Here is a 17,228-nt window from a genome sequence, read left to right as displayed (position 1 = left end):
AGCTTTGAATCTTTGGACAGTCCCATAGAAAGTGAAAAAGAGTACCTTTCTCATTACGACATTGAGTACACACATTTTGAATGCCGGACATTTACATGAAATAAAGTATCTTTACATTAAAAAATATTGGATATTTCTTCCCCCACGCCTGTTTATACACAGTTTATGGGTTGGCAATGGTGGAAGAAGTATTACTACAGTAAAAGTACATAAACATTATCAACACAACATGAAGTACTCTACGTACCTTTGTTAATGTATATTATACATCACATTATTGAATTGTCAATACAACTTATACGTCAATGTGTTCGTGGCATTTCAGTGCTGTCGGTAGGAGTGCATCTTACTTTAATTCAACTCAATTCAATTTATTTTGTAGAGCCCAAAGTCACAAATCACAAATTTGCCTCAGAGGGCTTTACTGTCTGTACACATACGACATCCTCTGTCCCCCAAAGTTTAACTATTTTATATCCTGGAGTTAGAGCTTGTATTCTAATCATTCACTGATATCACAGTTCCAATGTCACACTAAATATACTCCATTAAAATTGTTGGATGTATTACTAAATTCACACTGAAATAAAAGTACAAGTTAACTACAACTATTATCACCAAAATGTACTTGAAGTATAAAAATGTGACTTCCAGTTGTAAGATAAATGTTGAGCAAAAAAAATTGCCCTCTGGTATCTTAAGTAGATTTGTAAAGTAGCATAAATAGAAAATAATCAAGTGAAGTACAGTACTTGAAAAATGTACTTAATGACTGAAGTTCTACTACTTCAACTATAACAATCTTAAAGTTTTGTGTATTTTAACTCTATTAGCGGAAGCCTATGTGAATTCAGGCAGATATTCACCTTTAAGCGCATAACACACAATTACCAATGCCTGAGGAAAAGAAGACTTAGAGCTCAGTTTACATTTCAATTATAAACTGTTTTTAAAATAACACTGGCAGCAGCCCCAGGCAAACAGATGGACAATTATTTCCATTCCTGTGGCTGACTTCAGGCTAAAGTCAGAAAGGACAAATAAAGATTATTTCATCAGTAAACACTTACAGTTGATAATTTTGTTCTCCCAAAAAAATAATGTTCATCTAATAAGTCTGCAGCAATGCTTGACATAAACTTGTTTTGCAATAAGAGAGCTCACCTGTTGTTCATTTGTTGAGTGCTGTCTGACTTACCAGATGGCATCTGCATGGGTGTCTGTAACTACAGCTACACAGTATGATATTTGAATGCTCAATCCAGCACCTTACCTAGTACACAATATCATGTCTCATGTCTGTAGTGTATTATTGTGGAACTATCATTGTATAATGTTTATTCAATATATACTAAAGTTAAAGTAGGTCCTTGTTTATTTCAGTCTCAATACAGACTTTATTTTGGTTGATTTTCTTTACTATCTATGACTTTATATTTATTTTCTTACCTGCCTCACTGAGGCTTGATTAATGACTTGTGACTTGGTTCCGGTATCTACCTGAAGCATCAACGTTGCCAGGTTTAGTCAGGGAGAAGCAGAACAGACCTCTATAGAGATACCAATGAGTCAACAGAGCACTTCCTCCCTCTATGGCTCAAGAATAGAAGTACAGCCAAACGTCTCTGTTGTGTTCAACACAAGGAACAAAAATGCGCAAAGTTCACCGTGTAATTTTACAACAACAAATGTTATGGTGGTGGTTGCGAAATATCCGTATTGTTGTATTTAGTGATTACAGAGAAGTGTAGTTTTTGTTCATTATTTTCAGCTTTACTTTATAAAATTACATCTTCATTAAATATAATGAGACAGTTTTTACGGAATTTCTAATTGTCGGATTTTTAAACGCGGTTCATGAAGTATAATTGTTATAAAACGACAGCTGAAAGGTAAACAAAAGTGTAACCATGCCTGACTCAAAAGCCGGGACATATTGCATCACCTGAACACAGCCCGAGCACGCGCACACAGAATCACACAACGTGAAGCGGCACGTGGACCCGACGCCCCTTCTTGACCACCAATCAGTGCCTTCATCCGATTGTCACAGCTGATTGGCTCACAGCGACGGGTGCAGCGCAGGGCCAGTTAAATAGCTTTCTCTCGTTTCCACACCATGTATTGCACGCTCATCTCTCGCCGGGTACACAGCTGCGACAGCGCATTGGCATGGATCAAAATCACAAACAAGACGTGCGGAGCGATTTGTACGCAGGCTTCAGTCCGGCGTATAAATCGTTCGCCACAGAAGCAATTCACATCGGTCAGGAACCGGAGCAATGGAAGTCAATGGCTGTAGTGCCGCCGATCTCTCTGTCTACCACGTTCAAGCAGATCGGACCAGGAGACCATGCTGTAAGTAGCCCGTTATGTCTTGGTTACTTAAAGCCAAGGTGGTGTTGCATCACCTGAACATACATACACACATATACACATATACATATATATATATATATATATATATATATATATATATATATATATATATATATATATATATATATATATATATATATATATATATATATATATATATATATATATATATTACACTTTAGCTTTACTGACATTTTAAATGTTTTGAGTTGTAGAAATACGTTGTCAGTAAAGCTAAAGTCTCAATGATACATTTGATCAGAGTATATGTTTAAAACACATAAGGAGGTAGCCTAAACAAATTATCTTTGGAATAGTAAACTAATTCAAAAGCTAGTATGACCATTTTATATAAATACAGCGAGAATGGGTGCCTTATTATTAATTTCTTGTCTATAAAAAGTTTAAAAATAATAAATAAAATGTTTAGCAGCCACACTTTTTTTTTAAATGGGATTTGGCTGGTGCTAATGTCCAACCCTGGTCATACACCTGTTCTACCTGATAAATGACAAATGTATCACCACAGCTGTGAATGCTCTTCTGCTCAGTAGGAGCTGGCTCAAATCGTGGCAGCTAGTAGAGGCACTTCCTGTTGCAAGCTCAGCTGCCACGACTTTCCGTGGCAGCTGGAAAGTCGTCAGTCAGTGACTGCCACTGTATATATTGTAAATATGGATGGATATGCATTGGACTGTTTAGAGTGATAGCAATCCGTGCCACCTTTTGTGAGTTTTCGAGGATCCCAAGCCCCTAACAAATGTGAAAAATAATTTCTCCAGAGACTATCGTGCTCAAGCCGTAATTAATTACCAGTCTTGTGCACACGCACACAAACAAACGAGGGCGTAGCCTGCATGCTTTACAGCTTTGGATGGTCTGTTGTTAAACCCTGTAAAGCCTTGTTTTTGCAACCAGGGCAAACACCTAAAATGTATTCATACACACTTCCTTGTCTGCCAAAAGACTGCTTCCTCTTTCTGTTTAAACACGGTATATTATTACAGATGTTGATTAAGGTGGCTGAAATGTCTTCTAATCATGTTTTTGATATAGGGGTATGAATACAGCCGGAGTGGAAACCCTACAAGAAACTGTCTTGAGAAGGCTGTGGCTGCTTTGGATGGGGCAAAGTATTGTAAGTATAACTGACGCTCACATAATCGTGACAGGCATATTTCACATGAAGAGGAAAGATTTAACAAAATAGATCATAATTTAAACATGAATGAAAATGGAGGGCATGTATGCCAACTGCAACGTATGTTCCCTCTGACATGAAAACGGATTTGGGGACTTGTTGACCTGAGCTTTTCCCCTGCAGGCATTGCTGTTGCGTCAGGGCTGGCAGCCACAGTTACCATCACTCACATGCTCAAAACGGGTGACGGAATCGTCTGCATGGACGACGTGTACGGAGGTGAGACACCCGTTTATAACTGACAACTGTGTCGAAAAATATGATTCAACACTAATTACACATGCCATCAGAAACCCACAATTTCCTCCACTTGTACGAAATGCTGCTGTGGAAGTATATAGTGAGAGTTGGTTTTGAACCACGTTTTTGGGGGGGGATGTTAATTTAGTTTGTTTCTCAATCGCAAAAGGCACAAACCGCTACTTCCAAAGAATTGCATCTGAAGTTGGACTGAAGGTGTCTTTCGCTGACTGTACAAAACCAGAGCTGCTGAAGGCCGCTCTCAAGGCCAACACTAAAGTAAGTCAATGACTTGAATGACGTGCTGTTTTTGTCGTTTTCTTCTATTGCTATTGTGTTTGCAGTTTGTTCTGATTTTGCTAGCATGTCACAATCGGGTGTATCTGTTTTCGTTTGGGGGAAGTTGACGCAGTCATTGTGACTCAGCATTTTTGTGTGACAACTGTTATGGCTCAGTCGATGAGCTGTTTCTTAGCGTTGCCACATGTTTGCCACTGTTTCTTTGTGTAGCTGGTGTGGATTGAGACACCCACCAACCCCACCATGAAGGTTGTAGACATCAAGGCCTGTTCTGAGCTGGCCCATGAATACAACAAAGACATAGTGGTGGTTGTGGACAATACCTTCATGTCTGCCTACTTCCAGGTGAGAGTGACAGATTTGCACTTTATACTCTTATGAGTTTCAAAACAGTCAAATTCCAGTGAACAAGTAATTGATTAACTTGTGTGTTTGTCTTGTGCACTCTTAGCGCCCCTTGGCTTTGGGAGCTGATATCTGCATGTATTCAGCTACCAAATACATGAACGGTAGGTTGTGTACTAAAATCTCAATGTAATTAATCCAATCATAACCAACACTATTTTTGTTATATTATATCTTGAAATATGACTTTACTCTTAACACACAAACTAATGATTTTCTGCTCCAAGTTACTTGACGTTTGGACTGCATTAATAATCAATCTTTGTTACATTCCTGTCTTTTAATTTGTCAGGTCACAGTGACGTGGTAATGGGTCTGGCCTCAATGAACCGTGACGATCTGTATGAGCGACTGAAGTATCTGCAAAATGGTGAGTGGAAATAACAACACGTTAGACTTGCAGTCTGCATTGACAGAATGTGTCTGTTAGGTCAGTGTTTTTCAACCTTTTCTGAGCCGCGGTACATTTCTTTACATTAAAAAGATCCCGCGGCACACCAACAACCAAACAAGTTACAAAATGACACATTGTAGCATAATACAGCAAATATCCCCGGTGAAAAGTAAATCCAACCGAAAAATGCCGCAGTGATTTGTTGTTGTTGTTGTGCCTTGGCCCCTGTCTCCTCACATGTGTGGCCATGCTCGATGTGTTGTCGTATGTCTTTCTCGTTAAACAACGCCTGCATACTGTAACTGTTTTGTCCACCACCCTTATCCCGCAGTTATTAGTTGCAGGAAAGCCAAACATTGACTTAAATGACGCCGGGGGCTTCTGAATTTCCTCCGATTGCCATGACTTTCACGTCAAATGCTTTTAACCTGCTCTGTTCACGTGAACACACTACTGCTGTTCAAAGAAAAAGTGAGCGGCAGTGAAACTTTATTTCACACTGATGATTAAACGGTGATGAAAAATCCCCGTGTTAGGTAATAGCGTGTGGCAAACAAGTTTGGTGTACAATGGCATACTGTTGGGGCATGCTGATTATCACTCTGCCAAATCATAAAACACGACACCCAATGTTCCAAAGTTCAGCACCGATCAAAAACCTTTCAGAGGGAAGGATTTGTTAACGCTTTTGTCGTTTGCCTGATCTGGGTTTTGGGAGGCTTTACAACCTTTTTGTGTTTTTATTTAAAAAAAATGTTTTCCCCCCCCAAATGTGATCTTGCTTTGGGTCAGCTCTGGGCTGTGTACCGTCTCCCTTTGACTGCTTCCTGTGCAACAGAGGACTGAAGACGCTACACCTGCGGATGGAACGTCATTTCAAGAACGGCATGGCCGCCGCAAAGTTCCTGGAGGCCGATCCCAGAGTGGAGCGTGTCATTTTCCCAGGTAATCCCTCAGCAAACCAGTTTGATACCAGCATATTGTTGGCGCACACCTTATTTATCACTCTGCCAAATCGTACACACACAATGGTTCGTCTTAATTTCATGGTGTGTGTGTCGGAATGCAGAAAGTGCTCTCACGACATACCAAGTCCAACAAACCAGGGCTCATTATCAAAAGCTTACTTTTCTCATGAGCAGCAGAAAAAGAGTAGAAAAATGTCGTCTTTCTAACTTTTATGTAGGCATAATGGATTCATCAATACGCCGACCTATAATGTTACTACATCTACATTGTTTAAATAACAATGAAGAGGAGTAGAAAAAACTGTCTCATAAACTAGTCCTAGCATGTTGCAGTAGATGTACCCTTTTACACACTTTCAAAGAAGCTCTCGTTTCGATGCATGTATATTTGAAAATAACGATAAGCAATGCAAATTAACAGTGTCTTTAAAGCCCACTTGTCCAGAAACATCATGTAATCACCACTTGACTGTTTTTTTTTATTTTTTATGTTTGGACATAGGCCTGCCCTCTCACCCCCAGCATGAAGTGGTGAAGAGACAATGCACCGGATGTCCGGGGATGATCACCTTCAACATTAAGGGGGAACTCGAGCACGCCAGCGCCTTCCTCAGTAACCTTAAAGTAATTAATCCCGTACATTATTATTATTATTATTATTATTATTATTATTATTTGATCTGGAAAGCTCAGTTTTGTGTTTTGGAAGTGGGCAACGTTGTGAGGCCTGACGGGCTTTTGCAAAATGACCGGGTCAGATTCCCAGACTGAGAGGACGGGGAAAGGAACCTTAACTACAAGGGTGCTTCAGCAAAGCACTAAAGTCCTACTGGCAGGTATTTCCTGCAGCTACTGCGGTGAACCGATAATTTCAATGGTTTACTCAAGAAATCATGCATTTTGCAAATTCGAGAATGGACACAAAACTGAACTACATTCAAAGACTGTTTTTGTTTACATCCCACAATCGTTAACTTTGTTCCCCTTGGAGACTAACCTCAATTACAGGATTTCTTATTGTCACTAGATTGTACTTGCTGACAGACCTCCAAATGCTCACTGTTTGAAAATGATCTGGCTCACAAAATATCAGCAACAAATATTACCATGGCTTGGTTCGGTAATTGGTTACTTGTCTTTTGTGTGAATTCATTTTTCTGTTCCTTCTATTGAGGTTTACACCTTATTTATATCCTACACTACGTTTCACTTCATGTCCTCTGTCTTTTTTTTAATTTCAGATATTTGCGATAGCTGAGAGTCTCGGTGGTTATGAAAGTTTAGCAGAACATCCGTAAGTATCCATGCAGAATTTGACTCTTTACTGTTTTACTACAATCAACACATAAGATCACCATGTGTAAATCAGCAGCAACTTCAAACGACCGACGAGATTAAGTGCTTAAAGTACATTAAAAACATCTGCACTGTTGTGCAATTTGGCCTGCTGTGCTGTTGGTAGTGTTGTAGGAGGTTGAGCGCTTCAGGGTACAGACTGTGCTGTTCTGAAACCTGGTGTTAATGCGTCTCAGTCTTTTCAAACTTCAAGGCCCCTCTTTTGCAGTCTAGTCTTGATTTCCTGTAGCGGTGGAAGATCACAGCCAATAATTCTGGTTGTAGCACGCAGCACTTTGATCAGCTGTCTTCTGTTCTCAGCTGACATGTTGAAAATTGCACCAAACCATCACAGGATATGCCACATTTATAAAAAAAAAAAAAGTAGTTTGTGCTTTCCTACCATCATCATCAATAATAATAATAATAATAATAACAATAATAACTGTGGTGTTGTTCCCATTTCAAAGTGAAGTAGATTATCACTTCCAAGAAATTGTAGCTGTCCAATAAATTCTGTTGTTGCTCAAGTTTAGGTCATCCCCACAGCTTCTGTGACAGTGCTCTACTAATTCCTTGGCTTTGGAAACTTTTAATTCAATGTAGTTTACATTTCACCAATCCACCAGTGATAAAGGATTTGGAGAATCCTTCACATCAGCAATTGAACTTTTGTTACGTTTGACCACCTGCGACCTCTCCAATAAGAAGTCGAGGGCTAATTTACACAAGAACTGTTAAACTCCCATATGAAAGTTTGTCACACAGCCTGGATGGGAGAATAGTATTAAAAGCTGAATTGTAAACGACAAACAAAACTCTTGCATAGGTGTTCGAGGCCTCTGCTGTGCAAGGGACCCTTCAAAAGGATCGCGATAACTAGGGGCAAGATCATTAGCACAAGATTTCAGGATAGCAGATGGTACTAGATCTGGGCCTTGAGTCTGAAGTCTGTTTTTCCCGTGGAGCAGGTTTCTTACCTCAAACTGAAACTTCCAGACTGTAATCTAAGATGTAACAGGATAGCAGATGGTACTAGATCTGGGCCTTAAGTCTGAAGTCTGTTTTTCCCGTGGAGCAGGTTTCTTACCTCAAACTGAAACTTCCAGACTGTAATCTAAGATGTAATGTCAGAGTAGCGCCACAAGGGCGCAGCAGATACCTAGAATAAAGCATCCCTATGAGACTCTGATTTTAATTGAGACACTTTATTTCCATTGTCTCTGCTCTAAGCACTGATCTCTGTTAAAACAGCAGGATGTCTTTGTTCATGACTCATGTAAGTGGTGCTGTCTTCTGTCATAATGTAGGGCGATTATGACCCATGCATCAGTGCCAGAAAACGAGAGGGCTGTCCTGGGGATCAGTGACACACTCATCAGACTCTCTGTGGGACTGGAGGATGAGGAAGACATCATCGAAGACCTGAGACAAGCGCTGGCTGCTGCTGTAAGTAACATCTCTTACAAACCACTGTGGTTTCTGTTAATATTCAAAAGATTAAATTATGACCCCAAGTTTATGAGAGTCTGGAATCATTTTCAGCTCTCTCAATAAGTGATAGGAATCTACCTCATACTATTAGTTTTTCAGAAATTCAAAATGAGAGCACTGATTTGATCGATACAGAATAACTACAGAGCAAACATGATTCAGGTGTTTCAAAATACCTGCTTTAAAGAGGAGATATCATGAAAAATGTACCTTTTTAGCAGTTTGCACATACGTTTAGGTATCTGGAGTGCCAACACACAAACTGACATATAACCGAGATCAGCAAACATGATTCAACAAGCCATATCTCTCTCTCTCTCTCTCTCTCTCTCACCTCTCTCTCTCTCTCACCTCTCTCTCTCTCACCTCCATCTATCGCTCTCTCTCTCACCTCCATCTATCTAATCTTACCTTACATCTATCTATCTATCTAATCTTACATCTCTATATATATATATATATAAAAATAAAATCTTACAACATCTACAGCACAGCTTTCAAAAGACTAATCCGGCCTGGAGAAGAAGTAGCAATTGTCTTGGGAATATTTAGGGAGAGCCAGGCCAGGAAGAGTTTCAGACCAGGATTGAGTTAAGTAGTGGTTGCACGCTGTGAACTTGTGGAGGGCTGATGAACCCCCTTTGCTGCATGACCAGATCCCTGCAGTCTGGGGTAAGTTGAATGAAGTGCTCTTTTTGTCGTTTTCTTCTATTGCTATTGTGTTTGCAGTTTGTTCTGATTTTGCTAGCATGTCATATTCGGGTGTATCTGTTTTCGTTTGGGGGAAGTTGACGCAGTCATTGTGACTCAGCATTTTTGTGTGATAACTGTTATGGCTCAGTCGATGAGCTCAAAGAGTGAGCATCTCCCAATGTCACTCTTTGTGTTACCCTCTTAACATTTGGAAACATGTTCATAGAGTCCCAAAAACAGACTCATGATGTCTTAAAAATACTTTAAGTTGATTTAATAGCTGCATGGCTCATCAGAGATTCTCCCGTGTTCCACGAATCCATTTTTAAAGTTCAGTTTTTCTCACTTGTGTACTGCTGGCCCTCAGATCTGGCCTGATCCAGTCCAGACATCTGCATTTTTATTACCTCTCTCCCTACTCCAAAGGCGGCTGAGGGTTTATTGCACCGTTTGTCTTTCTTTCTCTCTTGACAAAGTGGTGGTGGTGGTTTCATAAAACACTATTTTTATTGAATCATCATCATTTATCATTTCACACTCTCCAATGGGTCTGACATTTGTACGTAGCTGTAAAATGCTGGGTCTGTGGTGTTTTATTGATCAGTTTTCTCTGTAGTGGGCTGCTCTGTTAACTGGCCTTTGACTTTCCTTTAGTGCAGATATTTTGGCATCCTGCCTCAGTTGTTGTTGTTTTTTCAACTATGTGATTGTGTGTCATTTCAGAAAAATCTTAGCATTTTATCAACTGTATTCTCAGGTCCGTCTGCTGCTTGCTGGATGGTTACGGAGGATTTATTTCACTTTGTTTTTTCTTTTCCTGTTGTCTTTTAATAGCACCCAAAGATGAAGTGAAATGTCAACAGGCCAAGCTCGAGGCCGAGGTTGGATCAATCCAAGTGCGTAAGAAGACTGGAGCGAGCTGAAGTCTCAAATCATCGCAGATCAACACTTGGAACCTAAATTCAGTGCACAAGATTCAACTATCAGGGAACAACTTGTTCTTTGCGAAATACAAATCATGCTCTCTGTGGATAATTGACACAATTGTTTTTAATAATTGTTTTGATGGCTATTTTAGCTGTTATTTTATGCTGGATTTGCTATGTATGATCTTTGGACGGTGTTAATGGGACATATTACTATTCAATAAAGACTTATGCTGTATAAGTTACTGCAGGAAAAACACCAAACTCTATTATCGTGTATAATCTTGCTATAAAATGTGTGTACTTCAGGTAGAATCCTTTTGATGCACAGAACGGTCTCCAAATGTCACTGCTCAGAGTGCAGCTGTAATCTGTATCAATAATTTCGTCACTCTAGCTGGCATATTTCCTTGTCAACAAATGTAGACGTGTATCGTTTACCTCAGTCAGGCTAAGCAGTCTCATACAGGCGTAGCTAATGCTGCCACCTACTGTCAAAGGTCAGAAATATTTTCTCTTTACTGTGAACTTCTGCTAAGCGATTTTAAGAGGCTTTTCAGAACCATTTAAATAATTCGATTAAGAACAAACTCTTCATTCAAACATGATGCATAGAAATCTTGTGTATCTGGTTGCAGAATATTGAGTGATGTTATGATTCATTAGGTGTATGCCTTGTCCTGAAGAGGAATCCTATTCCTCACCTTTGAGACGACTCTGGACATTTGCCATGTTTGGAGGACAATTTCCCAGCAATGATGATGTTGAAGGTTTCTTTTTTTTTATAGTAACAACTGTAGGCTGTTACAGGAATATTTTGCCTAAATGTTTCTAATGAATCATGTTTGATGACTGTGCGTTCTTGAACTTATGTCAAAGCATTTGGGTCAACGACAAAAGCTAAATTTCCCCCAGGTCAGGAATCATGTTTTATTTTTTTAAACTGCAGAGAAAATGTTTCACTAAGGCACTATACCGTCAGCGCTCCCCCTGCAGTCACATAACTACCCAATAATATGCTTCATTTGGGACACACCACTTGCGATCAATGTCATTTATGTAACTGAGAAATCCATTAAAGTCAGTTTGCAGTCGAGTGTCTGTCTCTCACTTCCTCTCAACCATCCCTCTTTAAAAACAGATGAGCAGTGTAAGAAGCAGACTTCATTAAAGGTTTTCAGTGTTTGTCAGTTCCCTTCAGTCAGCCAGGGCCTATTTTGGAGAATATATCTTCATCAGTTGAGCCTCAAACAAGTAAAAGTCTCTGATGATACAACCAAGTGGAGGCGCGAGAGGTTAAGATGTGGCTGTATGAGCTTTCGTTTGTTAAATTAACAAATATGGATATGAGAATATCTTCAATATAAACATAAAGTTGCCGTTTTGACTTCCAATGCGTGACTTCAATCTGTTCGCAGATGCGTCACAGATGGAAAAAAAAGAAACCACCCACTTGCATTAGGCCGTCTGCACTCCATCGGAAGTCATAGATGACATTAATGTCAGCAAATCTTTAGATAAGAGGTGAAGAGCTTGGAGGGCGGCGTGCTGTGTGTCAGTGACTGTGGCAGCAGGAGTTTGAAATATTGACTTTGCTTCCCAGAAATCCTGTGAAGTGACATCAACTGCAAACAGCACAGTCGTGTTTATCAGTCTGGACAGTCTTTGAGAACTACAGTATATTACTAAAACATACCAAAGAGATGAGAGAGGCGAAAGACGCAAGAGTGGTGAGTACAGCAGTCTCTGGAAAAATGTCCTACTTGCTCCTATTTACAGTTTTACATTTTCCTTTTAAAATTCGATTTTTTTTTTACCATGAACAGGTGATGACTATACCTGACACTTAAATGAACTACATATTGTAGTTTTTCGTGCAGTTATGTGCCAGACTATTTCTTGGCCAGGAGCAGTCACTGCCAATACAACATGTTGTTTTTACACTTCAATTTTTCGTACAGATAACAAAACAAAACAATGCATATCTCAACAAATGGGTACGGTTTGCTCCGGTCTGTTATAGCCTCACTGTAATTGTTAGGGGATGCCCCACACATTGACGATTCAAATCAGAAGCCCTCAAGACAGCCTGCAGTTTGTCAATTTAATCACTGCACTTTCTTTTTAGCTCTGTCAGCAATGCAGGATTACAGCATGGGAGACTGTAAACCTTTACAAATTGATTCTCATCTCGAAATGACCTATCCTACAAAACTAAAATATATGTTGAATGGGCAAATAGTCCTTTGATTTTAGAGTAGTTAATGTATAAGCTGTTCAAATTAAAGTACACCGGAGGAGTATATTGAATGAGACCAAACATAAATGGCTCCAGTATAGCTGACCTTTAGAGTATTACACTTTGTGTACAGTGTCAACATTGATGTTCATTTCTATAGCATGTCTGCCATGCCTTGGTTTGTTATGAATGGTCCTGCAGCCCTGAATGCCAGCTCTCACACTGAGACAAACACAGAGTTTAATCTCACACTTGACGTGTATTTTAGAAAAAAAATGATTGAGTTTGACCAAAGTGAAAACAGACAAGAAAGGGCCATAGTTTTCACAGAATAGTTTTACCAGAGGGTGACTACAGGCTGGGTTTTCAGACCAGAGGAATTGTTTTCATAGTTCTAAGAGAACGATCGCATTTCTTAAAATGCCATTTTGAGTGACATTTTTGGCTTCTATTTAGCCTGTTTGCCGCGTAAGCAACAGACGACACGAAATACAAACAGCAGTGCAGAGTGAAAAACATGGACGACAACACAAATGGACCGACAGTGAAGTCCAGGAGTTAACTCGGTCGTGAGCACCCACTGAGCCAAAGAATGAGTGGGGGCCGCTGCTCAGCGAGCTAACCCAGTAACGTTAGCACAAACGCTAACTCAATAGCACTAGGCTAACTCAATATATATGTGTATATATATATATATATATATATATATATATATATATATATATATATATATATATATATATATATATATTCTTAAATTACTAAAACAAAGCTACAAGAACTTGTAGCAAACAGAAAAGCCAAGTAGTCCACAGAACGCTTATGTCTGAATCAATAAAGACGCCTTACTGAAATCCTAACAGCAGGCTATAAGGTGAACAGAAAACGGTAATTACTTATTCAGTTCTCATTCTTCTCTCAACCACTCTTATTTCAAAAGTGAATGAAAATAATTCGTCCTGTGTTGATTTTTAATTGTCAATGTTTCTGCTGTTGTGGGAAAAACAGAAACAGCAGCAAGTGTTGATCTTGTAAGTGAACAGAAACAGAGGTCAGCAATCTGAAAAAAAGCCATTTTGGCAATTTTTGGATGTTCTTCTGTAATACTGTACGACTCAGTCAGTAGATGTCTGCTGAAATACTGCTGCCATTAAAAATAATGATGTTAAGACCGGAAAGGGAAAAACCCATTACGCACCAGCAGAACAGAAGATATAATCAAATGTACTCGACAAAGATGCAGAAATAAATGCTTTAACGCCAATTCTCAAAAAAACACATTGACTCTAGAAATGCCCCCATTAGCTCTCACCAGCATTTCATCAAAAAAAATAAATCTGTTCAACTGCCAACTGAAAAAAACGGACAGATTTACGATTGAAAGCAGCAGCAGACAACTCAAGGAAAGTTGCCTTGTTTCATTTTCAAAAAAGATATACAGCATATATTTTTTATTTAAATGTCACTTCCTTTTTTGAAACAGTGCGGGCGTCGAACAGCCACAAAAGAAAATCTCATGGAAGACGAGAGAGATGCAGTTCTATTTTTTTGTGTTGTTTCTGACCAGATACATTCATGCTTGTATGCTTTATGTCAGTGATTTTCAACCTTTTTTGAGCCGCGGCACACTTTTTACATTTACAAAATCCTGGGGCACACCACCAACCAAAATGACACAAAAAGACACTAACACAGTACATATAATACATATAGTTAATAATATAGTTTCTAAATGTATTTGTACTCACTTAGTGTGAAACCTGGGCCTGTTTCGATGAACACAACATGGATATCCTGGCAGGAATGGCAGAAAGACACACACGAAGCTCTTCCTCAACAGCTCTCAGTCTCTCTCTGTTTTTAGTTTTTATCGCTGTCAAGCTTGAGAAGCTCAGCTCACACAGATATGTGGTTGAAAACGGGAGCAATGTCAAAATAGCTTTGTTGGCCAGAATGGGGAACTCCTTGGCAACAGCTAACCAAAAACTGTCCAAAGGAAGATCAGCAAAGTTTAGCTTTAAACCACGATCTTGTTTCAGTTCAATGAGTTCCTCTTGCTCCTTTACAAGCTGGCAGTATTAATGTTTCTGCCACGGTGTGGGACTTTTTTGTTTTAGCTACGAGTTCAGCAACAAGGTAGCTAGCTTTGAGGGCTCTCTCGTTTACCTTTGTGGTTTTTCTCAAAACAGTTGCCTGTTTCTCATTGTTTGTACGTAAGCGTACAAAATAGTCCATCGACTTGTTTTGAACGGAAGGGTGTTTCGTTTGGAGATGGCGTTTAAGCTTGCTTGGCACCATGGCGCTATTGGATAGCTTCTCACCACACACCAAGCACAGCGGACTCGGTGCCGTTGCATCCCCGGTGAACGTAAATCCAAATGAAAGATAGCTTTCGCTGTATTGCCTCGAGCTCACCGTCTTGTCTTTTTTTCTTTTGTCGACCACTCATACTTGGGCCTTCATCTGGGTCAGAATTTTGTCCAGGGCCCTGTTCGGCATTTGCATTTTCCCTTCTCAAAAACTTCTCCATCACTGTCACCTTTTTTTGTTTTTGTTTTTCATCACTGTCACTTGCTCGTCTTGCTTTGATCCCAAACTGTCACTGTCACGTGTCGCGCAGCACTAACTCTATTGTCTTTACAGGTATTTAAATCCCTCTGCTGCCACCCACTGCCATAGAAGAGTATTACATTATCTGCGACACTTTATTACAGCACAGACACCCGACAATGGTTAATTAGGTGATATTAGAAAATTTCCCACGGTACACCTGACGATCTCTCGCGGCACACCGGTTGAAAATCACTGCTTTATGTTATGTACACCGCTGTATGACGTGGAGGCCTTCTCACCATGTCATACAAAAGTCATTACATATGCATGTTCCTTACCTGGGGCTAAAATCTGTACTAGCTCAGCATGAAACGCTGCCGTCGACATGGAAATAGATCAAGCAGAAAATTTCCTCTCGTTTCTCATTATCACCCCTCCATCTGCACAAGATCTGAACAAGGTCCAACAGGAGTCCATCAAATCAGACAGTTAAATAAAGTGCATCCTGAGTAAGGAAATACGTTGTCAGTGTTAACACGGAGGAGATGGATGTGTCTGCAGGTTGAGCTGGTGGGAATACTTCCCCTGCTCCTTACCCTGTCGAGGTGAGGTTTCGTATCAATTATTTATACTCTGAGGTGTGTTGTGTTGTTGAGAGAACAGACAAAGCCGATTGTGTTCTCTCTCTGTCTCAATCTGATGTTTCATTTGGTTTCCCAGAAGTCCTTGTCTTTGCTGTTGGAAATTCATCATCGAGTAAGTAAAGAAAATGAGGAATAAAAACATCCCATATGGACAGATGTGCGGACAGAGGGGAGCGATGTCTGACCCTCAGTCATTCAAACACTGAGACCACGAACAAAAACATTGTGATTAATGTTTTGTTGAATCAGATGACAACTCTGAGTGTCTTTAAAAAGGGACAGTTTGAAGAGACTTGTTTAAAATTGTTTATAATTCTTGAATGACTATTTAGGAAAAATGCATTAGCTGTTTGTCATAACAAGAGAATATAGAGCACGTCGTGGCATTAGACGAATACAAGCCAGAGTCGTGTCAGTCATGTAGTTCAGTATATTTATATGAAATACATATAAAGCACAGTAAATAAAATCAATCACTCGTAATATGATGGGTGCACTTCCATATTTCATATTTCACCCAATGCAACTCCTAAAAACGAAAGAGAAAGGAGGTGAATGAGACACACTCCTCTCCCCATCACAGCTTCCATCAAGGGGCCTTTAAGCAAGGCACTTAACGACATCACTTTGTAAATATGTTTTTGAGGCTGATTGTTTGGATGAATTTTCTGATTTTATAATATGATACACATTCAGCACTGCCAGCATGCACAGTAAAACCTCTGTAAATGTTCCAAAATGTTTCTTCAACCAGCCAAAAACTCACTTTCCATTACTCTCCACTGGCTCTGTCTTGCTGCTCGCATCAATTTCAAGTCACTAATGTTCACTCGTGGCTACCCACCAAGTTGTTCTTTGAGTTGTAGCATTGGTAGTGTGTGAAAATAATGATATTGGGAATGCAAGTAAAACTAAGAAAAAGAAATATAAATGATAAAAATTCAAAGATACAAATGTGTAATTGTGTGTAGTTTGTTTGGCCCAGCTGTTTAATTTCTCTTAAGTAAATTGTATTGGGTATTTGCAGTTATCCAGTTTCTCCGTTTCTTAAAGCGCTTCCCAGTGAAGACAACACCTTACATACACCATTATTATTAAGACGTATTACACTAATAATCATCGATAAAGCTGGGAAGTCAAGTGGAGGCTGAGCACGGCCTCTTGTAGTGTTTGAGGCAGAATCTATCAATCAACAAATGAAGGCATCCGTTTACAAAAGAACAATGACAGAAGTATTGTAAATACATTTCCGTGCTGTTCTTACAGATGCTAATGTGGATCTACATCAACAAACATTTCCACGTTAGATTGACATATACAGATTAAGTCTGTAAATTCTGTGAAACACGGTAGTCACATCACACGTCGGAGTTGTTACCCAACTGAAAATGGTCCCTTCACCTTCTACTTGGCAGATATGTTCAACACTGGCCAGGTGTTCCCAATTAGGGTGCTGG

The 17,228-nt window shown here is 39.6% G+C and overlaps 1 protein-coding gene across 1 annotated transcript; it reads left to right on the top strand.

The window, feature by feature from the left end:
• The first annotated feature begins 2,139 nt into the window (after window positions 1–2,139).
• On the top strand, window positions 2,140–11,431 carry LOC306776824 (cystathionine gamma-lyase-like). The gene is made up of 12 exons (XM_079267684.1): window positions 2,140–2,358; window positions 3,436–3,517; window positions 3,704–3,799; window positions 3,990–4,099; window positions 4,331–4,465; window positions 4,572–4,629; window positions 4,818–4,895; window positions 5,712–5,864; window positions 6,390–6,511; window positions 7,129–7,181; window positions 8,533–8,671; window positions 10,244–11,431. Exons 1-12 carry the CDS (start codon window positions 2,173–2,175, stop codon window positions 10,259–10,261), a joined length of 1,230 nt encoding a protein of 409 aa, XP_079123810.1. The 5' UTR covers window positions 2,140–2,172; the 3' UTR covers window positions 10,262–11,431.
• Window positions 11,432–17,228: the final 5,797 nt, after the last annotated feature.

Source organism: Melanostigma gelatinosum (genome assembly GCF_949748355.1).
Source record: "Melanostigma gelatinosum genome assembly, chromosome: 4".
Classification (NCBI taxonomy): Eukaryota; Metazoa; Chordata; class Actinopteri; order Perciformes; family Zoarcidae; genus Melanostigma; species Melanostigma gelatinosum.
The sequence above is the reverse complement of the archived record's forward strand: the minus strand, read 5'-3'. Positions and strand labels throughout refer to the sequence as shown.